This window comes from Oryza glaberrima, chromosome 10 (assembly GCF_000147395.1).
Source record: "Oryza glaberrima chromosome 10, OglaRS2, whole genome shotgun sequence".
NCBI classification, from domain to species: Eukaryota; Viridiplantae; Streptophyta; class Magnoliopsida; order Poales; family Poaceae; genus Oryza; species Oryza glaberrima.
The window spans coordinates 1015367-1037143 of NC_068335.1; the positions used below are offsets into that span (position 1 = coordinate 1015367).

At 39.6% G+C, this 21777-nt stretch overlaps 1 protein-coding gene across 1 annotated transcript; it reads left to right on the forward strand.

Annotated features, from left to right (window-relative positions):
- The first annotated feature begins 3895 nt into the window (after window positions 1–3895).
- Window positions 3896–9281, forward strand: LOC127752857 (deoxymugineic acid synthase 1-D-like). Its single transcript, XM_052278293.1, has 4 exons — window positions 3896–4331; window positions 5558–5807; window positions 8369–8548; window positions 8831–9281. Exons 1-4 carry the CDS (start codon window positions 3946–3948, stop codon window positions 9062–9064), a joined length of 1050 nt encoding a protein of 349 aa, XP_052134253.1. The 5' UTR covers window positions 3896–3945; the 3' UTR covers window positions 9065–9281.
- Window positions 9282–21777: the final 12496 nt, after the last annotated feature.

The following is a 21777-nucleotide window of genomic DNA, read 5'->3' on the forward strand; positions in this document are numbered from 1 at the left end:
TATTGGACCCACATATTTAAGTGAAAATCAGGGATGGATATTTTTGTTTTTTTCTAGAATTTTAGGATTTTCTAGCGCCACGTGGCAGCTTGAGAACGTTTTTAGAGTACCATGTGTCAACCTGAGAGTGTTTTAAGGAAATTTAATGGACTTTTATTATATAATAGAAGATAAATAGATTTCTGATTAGGGGTGGAAACGAGCCAAGTCAAGCCTGACTCGTCTCAGATTGCAATGGCTCACAACAAACTAGGCTTGGCTTGGCTCAGCTTGGATAGGGAAACGAGCTAAAACATGAGCTCGACTCTGCTCGTTTCCTGGCTCGAGCCAGATTAAGCTAGCTTGCGAGCCTTCCCATTGAAACATCTCTTTATATATAATTAGTAATCATTAAGAAAATCAGGAGTAAATCATTGACATATATCATTCCCAAACAAGCGGCTCGCGAGCCAACTCGGGCTTGACTCATTTCAACAACAAGCTAAAAAGGAGGCTTGGGCTTGGCTTGTTTTTCATTCGAGCCGAGCCGAGCTCAAGCCAAGCCCAAGCTAAGCTCACGAGCCCGAGGTTTTTTTTTTCCACACCTATTTCTGATGCAAGGTTAGGATGCGTTCGGGAGGAGGGGTTGGGAACCCTTCATCCCTGGCACGCAAAATGAAACATGTATTATTGCATGTTTCATTAAGGATTAATATGATTTTTTAAAACAACCTTCATATAGAATTTTTTTTTTTACAAAAAACACACCGAGTAACGGTTTGAAAAGCGTGCGCCGAAAAAAGGGAGAGATGAGTTGGAAAAACTAGGGAATAACACAGCGTAAATTAATTCTATACCTGCTAGTTTCAAATAAAATCTGTGTTGCTTGATCTCGTTGGTTGCCTGCTCACAGTTATAAAATGGCATAATATTAGAAGTAGCAGCGTGTCATGTTATTCTAACCGGATGGAGTAACTCTCACACTAGCTGTACATCTGATGTATATATCAGCAAATGAAAAGTATGTGTTGTACTATACCGCCTTTTAAATGTTATTAGAATATGATGCAGTTATTTTTTAGTACGTTTTACTATTCGTCCTTGCTCGAAAGTTCTATGCAAATAGACAAACCTATTATGTTTGCTTCCCGTAGAACTTTTGATACTCGTTTTATTTTAAATGAATAAATATTACAAGTTTAAAAATAAAACTAGCTGTGTTATTGTATGATTAATTAAGTATCAGCTATTTTTTAAAAGAAAAAATAGATTAATATGATTTTTTAAAACAACCTTCGTATAGAATTTTTTTCAAAAAACACACCGTTTAACAGTTTGAAAAGCATGCGCGCGATAAACAAGAGAGATGAGTTGGAAAAACTGGGGGAAGAACACAGCCTAAATTAACTATATACCTATTGGTTTATAATATAACGAGGCGGCGACCCGCACGAGGGAGGAGGGCGGGGCGGCGCGAGCGAGAAGAGAGGCGAGCGCGAGGTGGCTAGGGTTCTTGCCAAATCTAGGCCGTCCGTTTCTGATCCAACAATCTCACGATGGTGGAAGAGCAGCCACGCTGGGACACGCTCGTCCCTCGCGCGTGATCGAACGGACCATAGCGGCAGGAACCAACGCACAATTAACAGGAAGTGCAGGCGTTTTATTGCAAAAAAATACAATGACGTGGCACACTTACTTTCCAAAACGTGATTAACCCAAAATGTGATTAATCAGAGGTGAGTGGTGTTTTTGAAAAAACCGATGACGTGGCGTCCCTAACCTTCCAAAGATCCCACGGGGTTTAAGTAATCTAATATATGCGTTGCTTGATCTGCCTGCTCACAGTTATAAATTGCGTAATATTAGAAGTAGCAGCGTGTGATGTTATTCTAACCGGATGGAGTACTCTCACACTAGCAGTACATGTGATGTATATATCAGCAAATGAAAAATATGTGTTGGACTATACCTCCTTTTAAATGTTATAAAACTAGGAAGGTAGCTCGTGCATTCGCGCGGGCGTACGTCATACGCTAAGTTAACTACTGGAGAAATGATCTTTGCTAGGTAGTGCAAAAACCACATTAGTCCCGGTTTAAATAGGAACCGGGACTAAAGATAATTTTTAGTTCTGGTTATTTTACCCAAGACTAGAGATAGATTCGTGGTCCCGGTTGCATAATCGGGACTATATGGGGTTACGAACCGTGAGTGAAAACCCTTTCACCAGTAGTGGTTTGACGTATTTATAAAAGCAATATATTAACCGGAGAACATCCGCCACGATTTCTCCATAAATTGTTTTTGTTAGCGTTAATTAATTGTTTAATAATATTTTAACCTATCAGTTTTATATTATATCATATATAAGTAATATTTATAAGCAATTATTTATAATCTTCTTAATCATTTCAAAAGAATGTAGATTTATTTTCTTAGAAAACATGTCAACGAAAGTAAAGTAAGTGTAAAATAAAACGTAAGGTGTTTTTCTTTCTTTTGATGTATAATATATTATTATAATATGTTAAAGGATGTTGGGTGGGAAATGAAGCTCCACTAAATACATGGATTTATATAGCCTAATATCATTGATATATTTTAAGAAGCGATCTATCTATGAACATTTTATATAGAGTAGATGAGAGACTCCACGCAACCTAGAAATAACACGATAACGACGAAGTATCATCATTGCACAGTAATATTTTTGAAATGTTATGTACCATGAATAAACACTTTTTCTATATAAGATAGATCTAACGGTTAGAAATAATGCTTCTACCGGTTTAAAAGGCATAGGAGTATTTTAAAAATGTATCTTAAAAATTATGGTTGTTTTTATATCCAACATTATGAAGTGAGCATAGTTCAACTGGTTAGTTTTCTTGCGGTCAAACTTGCCCACCCATATTATTAATCAGAACGTTTAAAATATATTATATTTTTTAAAAAAATGTATGGATCAATGAACAATAGCTATAGTTCGTAGAATATATATGACTAAAAGTATTGAATTTCTTTAATAATTAATATAGTTAATTTGGATATTCAATTTTAAATTTTACAGAAAATAATCTAATAGTGCGCACAAATAAAAATTATTTATATGATTTAGATAATATAATTGTTTAAAATTTGTTATTATAAAATATTTTTTCCATGTAACTAAAAGAAGGAAATAGGAGAGAAGAAATATGTGGGGGAGGTGATATTTTTTTCCATCTAACTAAAAGAGGAAAATAGGAGAGAAAAGACAAGTGCATACTGGATACGCGGGGAAGGTATACGGGCCCTTTTTTTTTATCATTGTATTTGGATAAATCATAAAATGTTTTTTCCATCTAACTAAAAGAGGAAAATAGAAGAGAAATAAAATATATGGGGGAGGCACATACGCACATACACAAGCATATGTACTGGACGGTAGGGGTGGGATATGAGGGCCCTTTTTTTATCCCTTTCTATTTAGATAAATAAATCTAATGGTATAAAATAATGGGCCCACCGTATATTAGTGAAAATCGATGGCTAGATGATTAAATGCCACGTGGCGACGTACGAGCGATTGTGGGAGTTCTATGTGGCGGTTTAATAGCGTTTATAGGATGTTTAATAGACTTTTAGTATATAATAGATATGATGTAGTTATTTTTTTAATATGTTTGACTATTCATCATTTCTCAAAAGTTCTGTGCAAATAGAAAAATATATTATGTTTGCTTCGTGTAGAACTTTTGATACTCGTTTTACTTTAAATGAATTAAATATTAGAAGTTTAAAAATAAACTAACTGTATTATCTATTAAATAACGGAGATAGTGTTGCAACTAGCTAGTGCCGTCGACAAAAAGCACCCAAATATTCTCTTTTCCTTTTCCCAAAAGAAAATATGAAGAACTTGGGTCGTTCGGGATGTAGCTGTCACACGGTGAGTCGCTGATATGAGGCCTCGCGTACCAATATATGGCCAGATTAATTGGCTGTCGAGCCATATCTTCAATTTCTCTCGATCGGTTCGATCCCATGACCATGAGGGGGATGATGCCGGAGGCGGCTCTGAGCTCCGGCAAGCCGATGCCGCGGGTCGGCATGGGCACGGCTTCGTTCCCGCTCGGCGCGACCGACCCGTCGACGGTGAAGGATGTCGTCCTGCGCGCCATCGAGGCCGGCTACCGGCACTTCGACACGGCGGCCGTGTACCAGACGGAGGCCATCCTCGGCGACGCCGTGGCGGAGGCGGTGCGCGCCGGCCTCGTCGCGTCGCGGGACGAGCTCTACATCACGTCCAAGCTATGGGTTGCCCACGCGCACCCCGGCCATGTCCTGCCATCTCTTAGGCGTGCGCTCCGGTGAGTATAACTGCAACTTATTTTGTTGGACTAGCTATATATGCTCATGCGTTGCACCGGGATCATTAATTATTCGTGTCATTCTTCATGTCCAGCTGCGTAGCTACTCTAACCAGTCGATATAAATTTTCTATATACCTAACTAGAATATTGTATTTGATCCATGTAGCATAATCTGAGACCCGTCAAGAAATTCTAATAGCTAGCCGCTTAGAAATACGAAAAGACAAATAGTAAAAAATAAAAATGAAATAGGCTAGAAACTAGCCTACTAGCAGCAGGTTGTGGGAGGGAGGCATGGAAATGGGTCAGTGGTTTCACATGACAGCGGCGGTGGTGGCCAGGATGCTAACTGGTGCATGGGCACTAGTAACGGAACTGACGCGCACATCAGCTGACCTTTCCACGCTATCTTTTTTCGTTTTTCTTTTTTCCATCTTTTTCGTTTTTCTTTTTTTCGCTTCCTCTCCCCTCACGTGTTTTCCTTGTTTTTTTCATGTTTTTTTTTCGAATTTTTAATCGGTAGCACACGTGTTACCAAAAAATTTTTTGAGTAAAAAATTTTTAAATCTTAACTTAAAAATTTTTCAATATAAAAAAAATTTAAATCCTAAGTTGAAAGTTTTTAAATTTAGGTTAAAAGTTTCAATTTTTGAGTTGAAAGTTTTCAAATCTGCGTTAAAAGTCTCAAATTTGAGACTACAAGTTGAAAGTTTTTAAAATTTGACTTAAAAAATTTAAATTAGAGTTGAAAGTTTTAAGTTTTTAAATCTGGGTTGAAAAAGTTTTCAAAAGTTAACTTCACGTATAGTTTTCTTTTTAATCTATTAGTAAAAGAAGATCATTAAATATAAAAAAAAAATTTAATTATGGTTATTATCTACAACTAACCGAAGTAAACATCTCCGGTAAAAAAGGAAAGTCCCGGAAAAAAGGAAAAAGGAAATACTAACCGTTATCATTATTGGAGGCTGGCGCTAATCGCACCATCCTAATTGGATTAGGCCAATTAGCTACCGATAAATCAGCACTTGCGTGCATGCCCCGGTGACCATCTCGGCATCTGCGCCAATTAGCAAAACCGGCGGTGGTGGTAGGATGGCGGAACCATCACCATCATTGTTGTCTTTCTTTTTTAACTAACCAACATTAAAAAAAAATGGAGGGTGCATATATGATCAAGCATTTGGCTTGTGTGGTTGATTTGATTTGTACGAATATTGTAGGAAGATGCAGATGGAGTATCTCGATCTGTACCTGATTCACTTTCCGGTGAGCATGAGGTTGGCTGAAGATCCGGAGTCAATGACATATTCCAAGGATGACCTTGTGATGATGGACATGGAGGGAGTGTGGAAGGAGATGGAGGAGTGCCAAAGGCTAGGACTCACCAAGGCTATTGGTGTTAGCAACTTCAGTTGCAAGAAGCTCGAGACATTGCTCTCCTTCGCAACCATCTCTCCTGCAGCAAATCAAGTAAAAGTTCCAAACATTCCTATACATTATAATAATCTTGACTCTTTTGGAATTGCATCTATATATATACCATCAACTAGAGAAAAACCCATTAGCATTATTTAGTGGGATAACAATATTAAAAAATGAAAAAAAAAGTGTCCACATCGGCGATTCCGGTCAAGCTTCACGATCAGCTAGAGCCCACGTAACTGTCAAACTCAGCCATAATGTCCAATCAAGCCTCGCCCTCTCACCTCCGTTGCATATATGTCTCAGTACTAAGAAACGTTTCTAGGAAGATATCATTTTTTTTCTCCGGCAGCCAAGAAAAAATACACCTGCAAAAATAATTGACACTGTCTCAGGTCATAAATCACCTACGAAAACCTACTTTTTACATACGGGTATCTAAGAAATCCATCTAGCTATGAAGGTAAGTCTATTTTTACATTCAGATACCTGTGAAATCAGTCTTTAAAAATCGATTTTTAGCGGATGGTTGTAAGTAAGAAAACCATCATAAAATATGGGAATACCACTAAAATATGAAAAAAAATTGCAACTACATATAAAGTCGGATGATGACAAACTTAATATGAAAATTGTATCTCTCAATGAGATGTACAACTTTTGTGTTGATAGTCTTTTTATTTGAGATCATTTATAATTTCAAATATGAAAAAAAAGTAACTCTTTCAAATGAAGTTAGATGATGGCAAACTCTATATGAGAATTGTAGACCTTGACGAAATCTACAACTTTGCAGTTGAAAGTTCGTTTATTTCAGATTGTTGAGGTGTGTTCAAATATTCATTTTTCGTTCTCAGATATATTTTAGAAATTGTTTGTTTTAGTTTTCAAATGACTTCGGATGGAGAAATGTTCTACAAGGAAATTGTAGATCCCAATGAGATCTACAACTTTAACTTTATAGTTGAAAGTTTTTATATATGAGATCGTTTAGGTGCCTAATATTCATTACAAGCTTTGATATCTATTTTTACAAGGAAAAGTCCATATAACCCCTAAACTTTAGATGAAATTCCATCTAGCACCTTGAACTTTAAAACCGGATATCCAACCCTTAAACTTTACAATACTATTCATGTAACCCATATGGTGGTTTTACAAAATGATTACTACATAATTTGCATATTCGATGGATGATTTTGAATATGTGACATATGCCTTGGACATATATGTTAAATCTCCACTTGAATAAATGAATACCAATATAATACTAATATGATGTTACTATATACTATAATTTAAGACCGATGATTGAGGTATGTAAGTATGTTATACGAGTTTTTTTAAATCGCTCATTTAAACTTTAAAATATGCAAAACCACTGTCTGAAACTAATTTAGGGGTAACATGAATTGTATTGCAAAGTTCGGGGTGGATGATGTCCGACTGTAAAGTTTAGGGTGTTATATGGATTTTTATTCAACGTTTAGGGGGTTAAATGAACTTTTTCCTTTTTACGAGGGTTAGAAAGTCCAAACTTAAAAACAATTCTAGATATTTATTTTAAACCTGATTGAGGTAAACCAAAGTTATACGATATTCTATTAGTGTTTTCTGTAATATGACAATATTAATACTTTCATGGAATACTTTTTTGTGTCTGATCATTCATTAATGTCAAGATGCATAACATATATATCAACTCATATAAAGACCACGGCAGTGAGCAACCATATTAAAATAAATATTTTAAGTAAATATGGACCCAACCATATGAAGAAAAATATTACAAGGATCATGGAGAACCGTGGTTCACCTCAATCGGACATAAAGTGATTTTTCTATAACATTTTGAAGTTTAGTCATTTTTGTGGGTTTTTTATGTCTATAAAAATTAAACTGGAATTTTATTTTCATGGGTGGGTCCTTGAGAGAGCCACACCGTGAAAATTGATTTCCGCACGGGTTGGAATTTGCCTACACAAATCCATGATTTCTATAGGCCCTAGCTTGGTTGCAGGCAAGTTGGAAAAATGCCCGTGTAAATCACTTATGGATCATCTTAACAAATACTCCCTCCGTATTTTAATGTATAACGCCGTTGACTTTTCGACCAACGTTTGATCATTCGTTTTATTTAAAAATTTTGTGTAAATATGAAAATATTTATGTCATGCTTAAAGAACATTTGATGATGAATCAAGTCACAATAAAATAAATAATAATTACATAATTTTTTTAATAAAACGAATAGTCAAACGTTGGACAAAAAGTCAACGGCTTCATACATTAAAATATAGAGGTAGTATTTTTTTAAGTAGTTACTCGTCATGGCCATGCACAGATGAGAGAGACAAGGACATAAAGATTAAGAGGGGTTGTAAGAAGAAAAAGGGAAATGGTATTTTAGTTTTTTTTTGCGAGAAAAAAGGAAAAATGGTATTTTAGTTATGAGTATGGAGACAACATTTTCTTAGTACTACTTGGTACTGTTTATATTATAGTTGTACATATACATTTCTTTCTTTATTCTCTTTGTCCAAAACATTTCAACATGTACATTGATTAATTTATTAATATTGTTCACGGGATTACATGAACACTTGCAGGTTGAGGTGCACCCCTACTGTCGGCAAAATAAATTGAGGGAGTTCTGCAAGGAGAAAGGAATTCAGCTCTGTGCCTACTCTCCTTTAGGTGGAAAGGGTACACCATGGAGCAACAATGCTGTCATGGATTGTCCTCTTCTCAAACAGATTGCCATGGAGAGGGGTAAAACTATTGCCCAGGTAAACAGAACACTGCAATATATGTCAATTTTTTATATGTGCTATGATAAATTAAGCTTCCAGCTATGCAATTATATTTAGAGACCGTAGCAGGAAAAACAAAAGGCAAAAGTGGTTTGTTTAATGGCCGATAAGATGATACATGAAACTTATGGTAATATTTGTTCTGGTGAATACTATATATACCTATGTTGCATTGTTTAGTGAATCTTATCGTGCATATCATGTTTATTAACTAGATATGAAACTATTTAGAACTGAAAGTACAAACTGGAAGTGTAGGTATGCTTGAGGTGGGTGTATGAGCAAGGAGATTGTGTAATCGTCAAGAGCTTCAACAAGAGCAGGTTAAGAGAGAATCTAGGCATCTTTGATTGGGAGCTCACCAATGATGATCGTCACAAGATAAGCACCCTCCCAGAGTGGAGGGGAACTCTTGACATCTTCGTCCACAAAACCGGTCCATATAAAACAGTTGATGAGTTTTGGGACGGCGAGATTACTGGTGACAAGTAAAGACTTTTTCTAATGGTCCCTGATCAATGCTAGCCCAGCCAATGAATGGACTGCTCAAGAAGAATTCAAATTTCGTGTACCAGAGTCCAACATACTTTTCCTCATGATGCACACATGTTATGTCCTTTTGTGAATGAAAGTATACTAGTCGTCAAAATCTCCAATCTTGTCCACATCATAGAGATCGTTTTAAATCTAGGAACGTTATTTTCTTATTTTCCATCAGATAAGACTAATAACCAACGCAAGCCTGATCTGACCACGTGTTGTACCACTATCAACCTTTGGCACTGCTCGCTCTCCTCACAGTCCAAGTGCATGGTACCATTGCCAACGGCCACCGTTTCTGCCACCGCCGTGACCTGTAAGAGGTTGACCTACTAGTTGATGACAACGACACTACTACACATGTGATTTTCCTGGACGCAAGCCCCTTTAGGTTCCAGGCGGGTCATAAGTGGCTCTATCTGAAACCAGGCAATCCCAGCGCCGGGCTGTGGACCGCACAGGATAATCGATGGCGCAAACATGCAACGAGTGAAGAAGCCGATGACGAAGCAAGAAGTGGAGCAACACCCCCTTCTTCCGTTGATGGCTGCTTTGCTGCTTTGGCCTCTCCAGAGAAACGGTTAGGTTAGATCAAAATGGAACAATAGTATCAGATGATACTTAGTAGTATCGGTACCAGTTGATTACTAATATAGTGATACTTATTAGTAGTATTACTTTACTAATATCCGGTGATACTTGGTAGTATCACTTCACCAATCTAAAGTATTGAAAGAACTAAAGTTTCTTGCAATCTGATTGGGCCACGTCATCGAGAAATCAAGGACCGTTCGATATATCCTCCGGACATTATCATCCGTCAGATATCTCTATTAGCAAAATCTCTTTTGGATCCTTCGAGAAAGCTCTTTTTCAAATACATCCTTCCACGTCCCTAGGTAACCAAAAAAAAAGGAGAGAATGTTCCCCTCCTTGTCTCTTCACCACACACGGCCACACCGCCGCCGCCAGCCCGCCAACCTCCCCACCGCCACCATGAAGTGGATCACCAGTTTCGACCGCGTCCCAGAATAGGCGCACTGGATCCTGCACCACCTCACCAGTGAGCTCGAGCGCCTTAGCCATGCCTCCTCCCAGCTATTGCCGCTGCCTCTAGGCGAGTTTGGTGCTATAAAATCAGATCCACGACGGCAGATCGGAGATAGCCATCGAAGTCGACCCCCACCTCCAAGCCAAAGGCATCGGCTTCCCCCTCCACATCATGCGTTGCCCTTGCTCTCCTTCTTGGCGACATGCGTGTGACGACGGGCTCGAGGCGTGGTTGGCCATCGCCCTTCAAGATGCGACATGGGCAGCATTGGAGGCTGGAACCCAGTAAAGCTTGCGTACCAGCTGGAATAGCATGCTAGAATCTGAGGTAATTCGTTGCGAGTCAGTGTTAAAGTACAGTGTGTGAAGATGGCCAAAGCCAGTATGCAAACATTTGGTTAGTTGTCCCATCTTGATATATAGTTTTTGCATGTTTCGTGCTTGATAAATTGCTTGAACAGAAACCAGGGAAGGTTACCCTTTAAGCCAAATAAGATTAAAGCCAATGGCTTTCAATTTAATTAGAAATTTCTGTTTGCTGGATGTAACTAATAGACTTTAACTAGAGATAAATTAAAATTGACCAATATATGTTGCTCAAATTAACTTCTCAGCTCACAATAGATGATGCATTGAAGTGTATATAAAATTTTCAATTAATTCTGAATATCAATTTCATAAATTACAAGCAAGCACACCAAAATATCCCAGCAATATCTTTGGAGGGATTGGGTCGCTAGCATCAATTGATGTTTGCACAAATGATCCTGGGTGTATTTCCCTAACCGTAACATGCCACCAACAGCATGAAAACTTAGGATTACACTTCTTTCGGTAAATGCTAGATTTTGTTGCTGTATCCTACATGCTATACTAATTTAAGGAGTTGAAGCTCAACTATTTTCTGCAACAATTGATTGATGTTCTTCCATAAAAATAAGCTAAGCTACTATGTTCATTTATGATCATGCTGAATTTGTCCATGGAGAGTGAATTACTGTATTCATTTATGATTACAGTAAAAATAGTTTTGTTCATAGACAGGGTTTCAGCAGTTTACATATATGCTTTTCCAAGGGCTAAAATGATATCTGAATTTATGCTGCTAAATACTAAATATTCAAGTGCACATCACTTGAGGCTGATCAAATGACGAATGAAAATAAGGATGGTTTTACTTACCACTTTAGATCGCTGAGAAAATATATGATTGCAGATTATTAGTTAAAGTTGTAATCAACGTTATCCTTTGACTGATTCCTCATACTTAAGTTGCATCTTATATTATGAAGCGAACTAATTAATATAATACTACTTCCTTTATGCTTCTGTTACTTTCAGAATGTGTTACCGAAGCTGTTTGTATGTTGATTTTCAATTTACAGTGCCATTGGATTTTAGACAAAACTGCTGATTGATATCTGTAAACCTACCAGCTATAGTGTCACCATTTATTTGCCCATCAACGAGATATCAATAGTAGGGCACCGTTGGCCTGAGCCATATATACACATTTTCAAACGGGTCTTTAAGAGCCACGCAACGCGTGGCTTACGTGGCTAGTATCAGGTGATTACTAATGATACTTACTCCCTCCGTCAAAAAAAAAAAAGACAAACCCTGGGTTTCCGTGTTCAACGTTTGACCGTTCGTCTTATTTAAAAAAATTATGAAAAAAAAATTAAAAGACAAGTCACGTATAAAGTATTAATCATGTTTATCATCTAACAACAATAAAAATAGAAATTATAAAAAAATTTCTTATAATACGGACAGTCAAACGTTGGACACGGAAACCCAGGGTTTGTCTTTTTTTAGGACGGAGGGAGTACTAGCTAGTATTGTTTTACTAGTATCAGGTGATTACTAATGATACTTATTAGTATCACTTTATCAGTATCATGTGATACTTGGTAGTCCCATGATACCTAATACGTATCACAGCATTATACTTAACAGTATCAGCTGATACTCAATAGTAGCATGATAGGTATCATAAGTAGCATGACGCGATAACCAATGATACTTGGTAGCACGCAAGCTAGATAGAGCTGGAAGTGTTCCAAACACTGTTCCTTTTTCTTCTTACTTACACTACTACAGAACCACAGATAGGTGCCAGTTGGGAAACCGGCTTAGGTACCGGTTTTCCCAACCAGCACAATGAATGCGGCACTGATTACTCAGCTGACACCAATGTTAATCTTAAAAGGAAAAAGTACGAATTACTCTCCCCCGAACTATCGCGGTCGACCGAATTACCCCGTTGAACCAAAAATCTGGACATCCTTCGCCCCCAACTTTGCAAACCAGACAAATAACCCCCCCCCAGCACTGTTTTGAGCTGTTTTCGACTTGAACTTGCACACGTAGCTCCAACGTGGCAATCCTGTAAGCAAATAAAATTAAAAAAACACCTAGACCCACATGTCATCCATCTCCCCTCCCCAATCCCTCTGCTCTCTCTCTTACTCGGCCGCCCGCTCTTAGGCATTGTCGTCGTCGTCTTAGGCGGAGGCCGCTCGCTCAGATGGCCGCCAGCGGAGGCATAGCTTGGGCAGCGGGCAGCGGTGGTGGAGGCGAGCTCGGGTGACCAGCGGCGTCGTGGGAGGCTGCGGCAGGAGGAAGGCGGCAGCCGCAACAGCAGCTGGGGAGGCGAGATCCGCGCCGGTGGAGGAGGAGGAGGCGGAGAGAAGTTGGGCGGCCGGCGTTGGAGGCGGGGCGAGGTCCGCGTTGGAGGCGGGAGGAAAGTGGCCGCCCGAGCACGTGCCCGAGCCGGCCGTCCCCGCCGCGCTCGCCTCGCCCGTCCGGTTGAGATGGATGTAGAGGCAGCCGAGGCACTGGACGAGGCGGTCGGCGCTCTGGACGAGGAGGAGCACGACGCAGGCGTCGACGAGGAGCTGGAGCAGTGGGGTGATGTAGGCGACACGGAAGCGCACCCACGAGGAGTGGAACGAGTCGAGGAGGCGACGGGGACGCGGCCACGGCCATTGGCGTAGGCCTGCTGTCTTCGCCGCGCCACACCTCCTGATCCAGCGCGGGCCGCCTCCGTCGCACCACCTCCCACCACCGCACGCAGCCTGCCGCAACTGAGGGATGCGGGCCGCCTACCTCCCGTCGTCTCCTGCCGCCTACCTCCCGTCGTCTCCCGCCGCCGAGGGGTGCAGGCCGCCTCTGTCCAACCGCCTCATAAAGCCACATCATCTTACTTTTACATCTAAATCATTATTCTACATACTATTTCAATTTAAATCTCATCAATTTATGAAAACTTATGTTTATATAAGCTTATGTTTTTAAGCTATTTTACACGTTTTTTTTACTTATTGTTCTCATGATAAACTCCCGCAGCAACGCGCGGGGTTTCACCTAGTTTAATAAAAAAACATCCATCCAAGCGTTGTCTAATAGAAAATCATTTGAGATGTCAGGTGTGGTTGTGTGACCTGTTGCATGGTTCATAGGGTTATAGTAAGTATGACTAGCATTGAGTTGCATGAGGTTGCCCAACATCCAATGCTTCACTAAAAGAGCCCATTGCCGATATTTGTATTTTGTTGATTAGAGATACCATCAATAGAAGGCAATAAGGGAATCCCAGCACATATAATTTTTAGGGAAAATTTGAACCATGCCACACAAATTTTGCAAAATTTGTGATATGCCACCCTGACCCATATGTCATTGACTCATGTGGTTCCTACATGTCATTGAGATACGGGTGGCATATCTCAAATTTCGCAAAATTAGGGTGGCATGGTTCCAACAAACCCTTTTTTTTATGACTAAACCTTCTCTCAACTCAAGTACCTATCTAACATTATTTAAGTCGCGTCGACTTGAAACATGTATAATTTGATAACATGGTATATCTATAAGGGCTATATGTTAGCACACTCAATTAAACCACCTTATAAGTAATACTACCTCCATATTTTAATGTATGACGCCGTTGACTTTTTGTCTAACGTTTGACCATTCGTCTTATTCAAAAAATTATGTAATTATCATTTATTTTATTGTGACTTGATTTGTCATAAGATGATTTTTAAGTATGATATAAATATTTTTATATTTGCACAAAAAATTTGAATAAAACGAATGGTCAAACGTTGTTCGAAAAGTCAACGGCGTCATACATTAAAATACGGAGGGAGTAATACTTAGCAAGAACTCAAGTAGGTAACAAATTTCTAATCGCTAGAAAGGGGAAGTGTTGGAGGAGCGATTCTCCAGCAGCGAGGAAGTGCAGATCTTTCCCCGAGTGAATACTCGTCCAGGGGGTTAGTTGTGCACGACGTGGAAAAGATCTCCAAGATAGGGTCCAGCTCCCCACAAGACAAATGAACACAAGTAGTTATACAGGTTCAGGCCACCTAAAGGTGTAATACCCCTACTCCTATTTTTTTTTCACTATCTGGATCTGGAAATTACAAACTAGACCTTTTTCAAACTAAGGAACAAGCATCCTTTTTATGTAGCACGTCCCCGAGGGGCTCACAGTGCCATTTTTCTGCTCTTCCTTCGTGTTGTCACTCAGCTGTCTTGTCGCTGCCAGTTGGTTCCCTTCTAATCTTCCCGAGAAACCAACCAAAAGTATATGATTAAGTTGCTCCGGGCTCCCTGGGCATTGATCTGGCCCAGGTGGGTTTCCATCCTGCCCACCACGCGGCATATGGTGGGCCTGGCAATCCTCAACCTATCCAAGATAGTACCACGACTATTTTTCTTCTCGGTTGGATAAGTCGGGTGTCACTGGGCAGGCGCGACGCATATCCAGACGCCTGTTGCTCCTAATGACTCAGCGTTAGCGTCTTTTCGACCTCAGGCTGGTTGGGGTTTTCCCCCATAAACATGTTTCATTTATGGCAGTGAACGCTTGCCCACAGCTGGCAGTGGGACACGTTCGCCACTCAACCCAGCCTTCTGGTCGTGCCCCGCGCGCCCCTGAAACAATAGTTCAGCTATCTTCGTTCAAGCTTCTCGAATATATCTTTGATGAAAAGTAGGGTTTATACTTTTACATATTTAAAAACAAAACTTGAATAATACAAATAATCAAAAGTCTGCCTAAAATTCCATGGCGCCAAACATTGAAAACCGGAGAGAGCGTAGTAGTGAACAACATACCAATATGCATATGTATATCATGTTTAACTATAGAACATTTTACCGCTGGCAAGTTTTGGGATGGCGATCGAGATTACCGGCCGGCAGCGCGCAACTTACAACCTAATATTTCACTGCTGAAGAAGGAAAATTTGTCCAAGATGCTATAAATTTCCGTGATGCATACATTACGTCTGTTTCTGTGTGTGAAAATACAAGTAGTGACAGTTTTGTGTCGCAGTCGCAACCGCAATCACATTGTGTTATCTTGTCTCCGGCCAGCTCCCAATCATATACCTGTCGCGATGCATGTATGCTACTACTAAATTCGCTGAACTGACGAAGATGAAGCTGACACATTCACCTAGGATTGCAAGTGGGATGGGTTGTGGGCCGTCCCGCCCCGCCCCACACCAGCCGCAAACTGAATGTGCGGGCAAACGGCAGCCCGCCCCGCACGGCTTGGCGGGATTGCTCAGCCCGACGGTCACCGCTGGACAGCCCACAATGTGCACATCTCTGTTTAATTAGGTTCATCAATCACACAAGCACATAACTACTCCATATCCCAAATTTAGCACATGAAAACTGTATTATTTTCATGTGAAAGTATTCTTTTTCAATGACATAACAAGTATAGTACTGAATAAGAACACCATTCTTTTCCTTCAACATCATGACTAAAGTTAGAGTGATGATGATGCATTTTCTCTTCATGATAAACCAACTGTCCCAATTGACAAAGTGACAAACAACTGCTTCCAACTCCATGAGCTCTTCCGGTCTTTTTCTATATTACCTTCAACACATTAAATTAAATTTAATAAAGTTAGAGTGGAGAAACTACTAATCGAAAATTAGAAATGAATTCATCAACCGACTGATCACAACGTTATTCCATATTGTAGAATGGAGTAAATATGTACTAAGTTTCATCAATTAAGAATGCATCCAAAATATGAATTAAAGGACATAATTGACAATAACAAGCAGTTATCGAGGATAGTGAGATATATAACCTGCTGCTGGTTGTTGTGCTGGTACTACATGTTACTAGAGGTGTATAGGCATTTTCACCTGTATAGGAACTTCCTATTACGAAGAAACAATGGAGTTAATAAAAAAGAGTACATGCTGGACTGTTGGATGTTTGTTTCTTTTTTATTAAACAATGATGTTAGTGGTGTAGTATACAACTATACAAAAATATAGAATAGCCAAGTTAATTCAAACGAATCTCAATTTAAATACCTGAATGTTGCACATTTTGGTCATCACTCTTAGCAAGATCACGTGCAAAGAAATCACCCAAACCTTCTGCCCTCATCCAATCTTGAAGGCAAATCAATGCCTCTACAGTACTGCTCGAAAGTCTACTTCTATAGTCACTAATGATCCTTTCTCCAGTTGAAAATGCTGCCTCTGATGCCACTGATGTTGCTAGAATAGCCAAAACATCACGTGCCATTCGTGAAATCACAGGGTACTTTGTTTTGTTTACCATCCACCAGTTCAAGATATCAAAATCATGCCCATCTTGGAAATCACCTTCCTGAGGCATATCAGCAAGATATCGACTAAGCTCACTCTTTACTTTGCTCCTGCTTTTGTCATGTAGAAACTGTCTCCAATCAGCGAATTGATTACTTGCATCAACATTCTGCTCAACACTTGTTTCGGGCTGAGAATTGATGTTGTTTGAGCCCCCATACTTGGCAGAATATTCATCAAACAATTTCTGCATATTACTCTTGATTTCCTTAAGGTAAGGAGTTGCAGCAGCTCCAAATGCAGACTTCAAACGAAACTCAATGAATTTGTACTTATACCTTGGATCAAAAATAACCGGGAAACATATTTGCAAGTATTGAGCGTCCCAATACTTCTTAAATTTTTCTTTCATTTCCTTGACAATAGATGCAATGGTGACATCTTCATTTGTAGCCTCCTTGTCCAAAACCATCTTTATCTTCCAAAGTTCATGAAAATAGCATGTTGAAGTTGGGTACAACGTACCAGATACTGCAATAGTAGCTTCATAGAAAACTTTCAACAAAGCACAAAGCTTCTCAGCCATTGTCCATTGATAATCGAAGGGTTGATGCAAATAATTTATGTCATGCCGATCCAAGGCTTCAAAGGCCATTCTGACCAATAAAGATGACTCGAGCATTAAGTATGTCGAATTCCATCTCGTTGATACATCAAGCGATGGTCGTCTGTTAGTTTTTATTCCCACTTGAGCAATCATCTCTTCAAACCTTTGACCACGTGATTGCGAACTCCGAACATATTTAACACTTTCTCTTATACTGTTAATGGCGTTGCTCATGGTTTTTAGCCCATCTTGGACAATTAGATTGAATATATGGGCAGCACAGCGGAAATGCAACAACACTCCATCACAAGGCAACATTGTCTTACCAACAAGATTGGTTTTCAGATGAGTCATCATTGTATCATTCACACTTGCATTGTCTAAGGTAACACTGAATAACTTATTTTCGATATGCCACTCCTGAATGGCCTTTAGCATTTCACTAAACATAGTGATGCCATCATGTGTGGTCGGCACTAGAGCAAACTTTATAATTCTCTTTTGCAACTTCCATTCATTATCAATGTAATGACAGGTAACACACAAATAGCCTAAGTTCTGGATGGAAGTCCACATGTCGGCAGTAAGAGATACTCAAGAATTTGAGCTCTTCAAGACATCAAATAAAGCTAACTTATGATCCTCATAAGCAGCCATACAATCATTTCTCAGTGTGGTTCTTGATATCACCTTAAAATATGGATTTAAACTTGCAACAAATCTCCTAAATCCAACATGCTCAACAATGCTAAAGGGTAACTCTTGCAACACAATCATCCTAAGAAGTTCTTTCCGTGACACTTCTTGGTCAAATTTCCAATTCTTCATAACATCGGCGGTAGGGGATAAGTTGGCATGCATATGCTCAATCAAATGGTGCATTCTAAGCCTGACCTTACAAACTTTCAAATGTCTAAGGCACTGACTAGTCCCAGAAGATCGGCTAGCCACGAAAATCTTATTGCAGTGGATACATTTAGCATGTGATAGTTTATCATTAGTACGTATTGGATCAAATTCTTTCCACATTGTAGATTTCAGTTTTCTTGCTCTCCCTGTGGCTAAGCACAAAAATATTGCTATAAATACACTAGTGACAAGTAAAGTAAAAATACTGCACTGACAAGTATTATACGAATATTATAAGTATACCAGCGACATTTCGACAAGTACTCTATGTTCAGTTTATACATATTGTGCAATTGCAGTACATGCACACAATCAATTAATATAAATTAATTCATAGACATGAATAGATTACTGTAACAATCAATTAATGGCTATTGCATACATATTATATAACTGCAGTACATGCATGCAATCAATTAATGTAAAAATAATAATTCATAGACATGGATAGATAACGACAAAAATCAGAACAAATAATTTCAAAGAAAAGTCAGCAATTTCTTACCGTGACTCCCACAAGGAGTCGCTCTTGTCTGATTTGTCATATCGATATCATTAGAAGTTGGGGCTGGTGATGGAGTTCTTTGCCTTGAAGAATTGATAATTGCCATTGGAGATCTAACAGATGGAGAGCTCACTTGGGACATCATGTGTCTCACCCCTGGGGACCTTACTAATGGCAAAATAGGTGACCGTGGTCGCTTGGCTGAAGGAGGATCTAAAGAAGACTTCCGCTTTGCCCCTAAAAGGGTTGCCTCTTCAGTAGCTTCAAACGATGATGGGGTCGACATGGAAGAAAATTTGTGCTGAAAAGAGCAAAATTGTGAGCATAGTAAAATTGTGAGCACTTATGAAAAGAGTAAAATTGCGAGCACTTGTGAACTATATAGCACTTCAAAAATCAAAACAAATAGACTATATATCATGAAGGGCAAATAATAAAAAGAATGCGTAGCACTCTACTATCAGCACATGTGCCTGATTGGTCCTCTATTAGAACAGTACTCTGATAGTCTGATTGGGCCAACAGTTGTGTAAGTGTTCTGTTTATTTCACCAAGATGAAATTCTGAATAACTAATGCAGATGCAGGGAAAACATGAAAAAATAATTATCCAGTGTAACATCTGGGGTGAATATTACTACTACATGTAACTGTACTTTATATACTATAGAACAAGAAAAAAAAAATCTGAAGCTAATAATTAAGAAATTAGTTTGAAGGAAACTTCTCTGAATGAGCACCTATCAATCTTGTTATGTCAAACCAGTGGTAGCTGATCATGCACCACATTAATTAGATAAAAAAAAGATGCAATAGATCATTTGCAGACGCTGATGTCCAGTATAACAATGGCTAGATCACCAATCACACTCAAAGTTTAACATATACGAAAACAAATAGAGTGAGTGAGACAACCTGCTGCCATTCTTGGAGAAGCAATTCGTTGATTCACATAAATACACAAGAAACACATGAAAGGTTAGTTTGATCTTGTACCTTAATTAGTGTGTAGAGATCTGGAGGCGGCAGCGCAGCGTCGCAAGCTGCAGGATTTGGATTGGATGGATCTATCAAGAACTATCAAGAACTGAAGTATGAAATGCATTGGATTCGCTATTTCGCTGGATCAGGAGACTGGAGGGCGTCGGCTGCTGGATTTGGATGGATGGGCGACGAGGAAGACGAGAGTAGCGGCCGCTGCGGCGCCGTCTCGCCGCCGCCGTCTCCCGTCTCCCGTCTCGGCTGCGCCGCTGCGGCTACGTCTCGCGTCTCCCAATCTGTACCCTAATGCCGTGGCGCCCAACGGGCTGTGCGGGATGGGCCAAACAATTTTGCAAGGTCCACGCGGGATGGCCAGCCCGCAAATTTGCGGGCTTTTTTGTGGGGCGGGACTGCGAGCCGAAAAAAAAGCCCGCCCCACTTGCATCCCTACATGCCTGCTGTCTTCGCCGCGCCACACCTCCTGATCCAGCGCGGGCCGCCTCCGTCGCACCACCTCCCACCACCGCACGTTGCCTGCCGCAACTGAGGGATGCGGGCCGCCTACCTCCCGTCGTCTCCTGCCGCCTACCTCCCGTCGTCTCCCGCCGCCGAGGGGTGCAGGCCGCCTCTGTCCAACCGCCTCATAAAGCCACATCATCTTACTTTTACATCTAAATCATTATTCTACATACTATTTCAATTTAAATCTCATCAATTTATGAAAACTTATGTTTATATAAGCTTATGTTTTTAAGCTATTTTACACGTTTTTTTTACTTATTGTTCTCATGATAAACTCCCGCAGCAACGCGCGGGGTTTCACCTAGTTTAATAAAAAAACATCCATCCAAGCATTGTCTAATAGAAAATCATTTGAGATGTCAGGTGTGGTTGTGTGACCTGTTGCATGGTTCATAGGGTTATAGTAAGTATGACTAGCGTTGAGTTGCATGAGGTTGCCCAACATCCAATGCTTCACTAAAAGAGCCCATTGCCGATATTTGTATTTTGTTGATTAGAGATACCATCAATAGAAGGCAATAAGGGAATCCCAGCACATATAATTTTTAGGGAAAATTTGAACCATGCCACACAAATTTTGCAAAATTTGTGATATGCCACCCTGACCCATATGTCATTGACTCATGTGGTTCCTACATGTCATTGAGATACGGGTGGCATATCTCAAATTTCGCAAAATTATGGTGGCATGGTTCCAACAAACCCTTTTTTTTTAGCACTAAACCTTCTCTCAACTCAAGTACCTATCTAACATTATTTAAGTCGCGTCGACTTGAAACATGTATAATTTGATAACATGGTATATCTATAAGGGCTATATGTTAGAACACTCAATTAAACCACCTTATAAGTAATACTACCTCCATATTTTAATGTATGACGCCGTTGACTTTTTGTCTAACGTTTGACCATTCGTCTTATTCAAAAAATTATGTAATTATCATTTATTTTATTGTGACTTGATTTGTCATTAGATGATTTTTAAGTATGATATAAATATTTTTATATTTGCACAAAAAATTTGAATAAAACGAATGGTCAAACGTTGTTCGAAAAGTCAACGGCGTCATACATTAAAATACGGAGGGAGTAATACTTAGCAAGAACTCAAGTAGGTAACAAATTTCTAATCGCTAGAAAGGGGAAGTGTTGGAGGAGCGATTCTCCAGCAGCGAGGAAGTGCAGATCTTTCCCCGAGTGAAAACTCGTCCAGCGGGTTAGTTGTGCACGACGTGGAAAAGATCTCCAAGATAGGGTCCAGCTCCCCACAAGACAAATGAACACAAGCAGTTATACAGGTTCAGGCAACCTAAAGGTGTAATACCCCTACTCCTGTTTTTTTTTCACTATCTGGATCTGGAAATTACAAACTAGACCTTTTTCAAACTAAGGAACAAGCATCCTTTTTATGTAGCACGTCCCCGAGGGGCTCACAGTGCCATTTTTCTGCTCTTCCTTCGTGTTGTCACTCAGCTGTCTTGTCGCTGTCAGT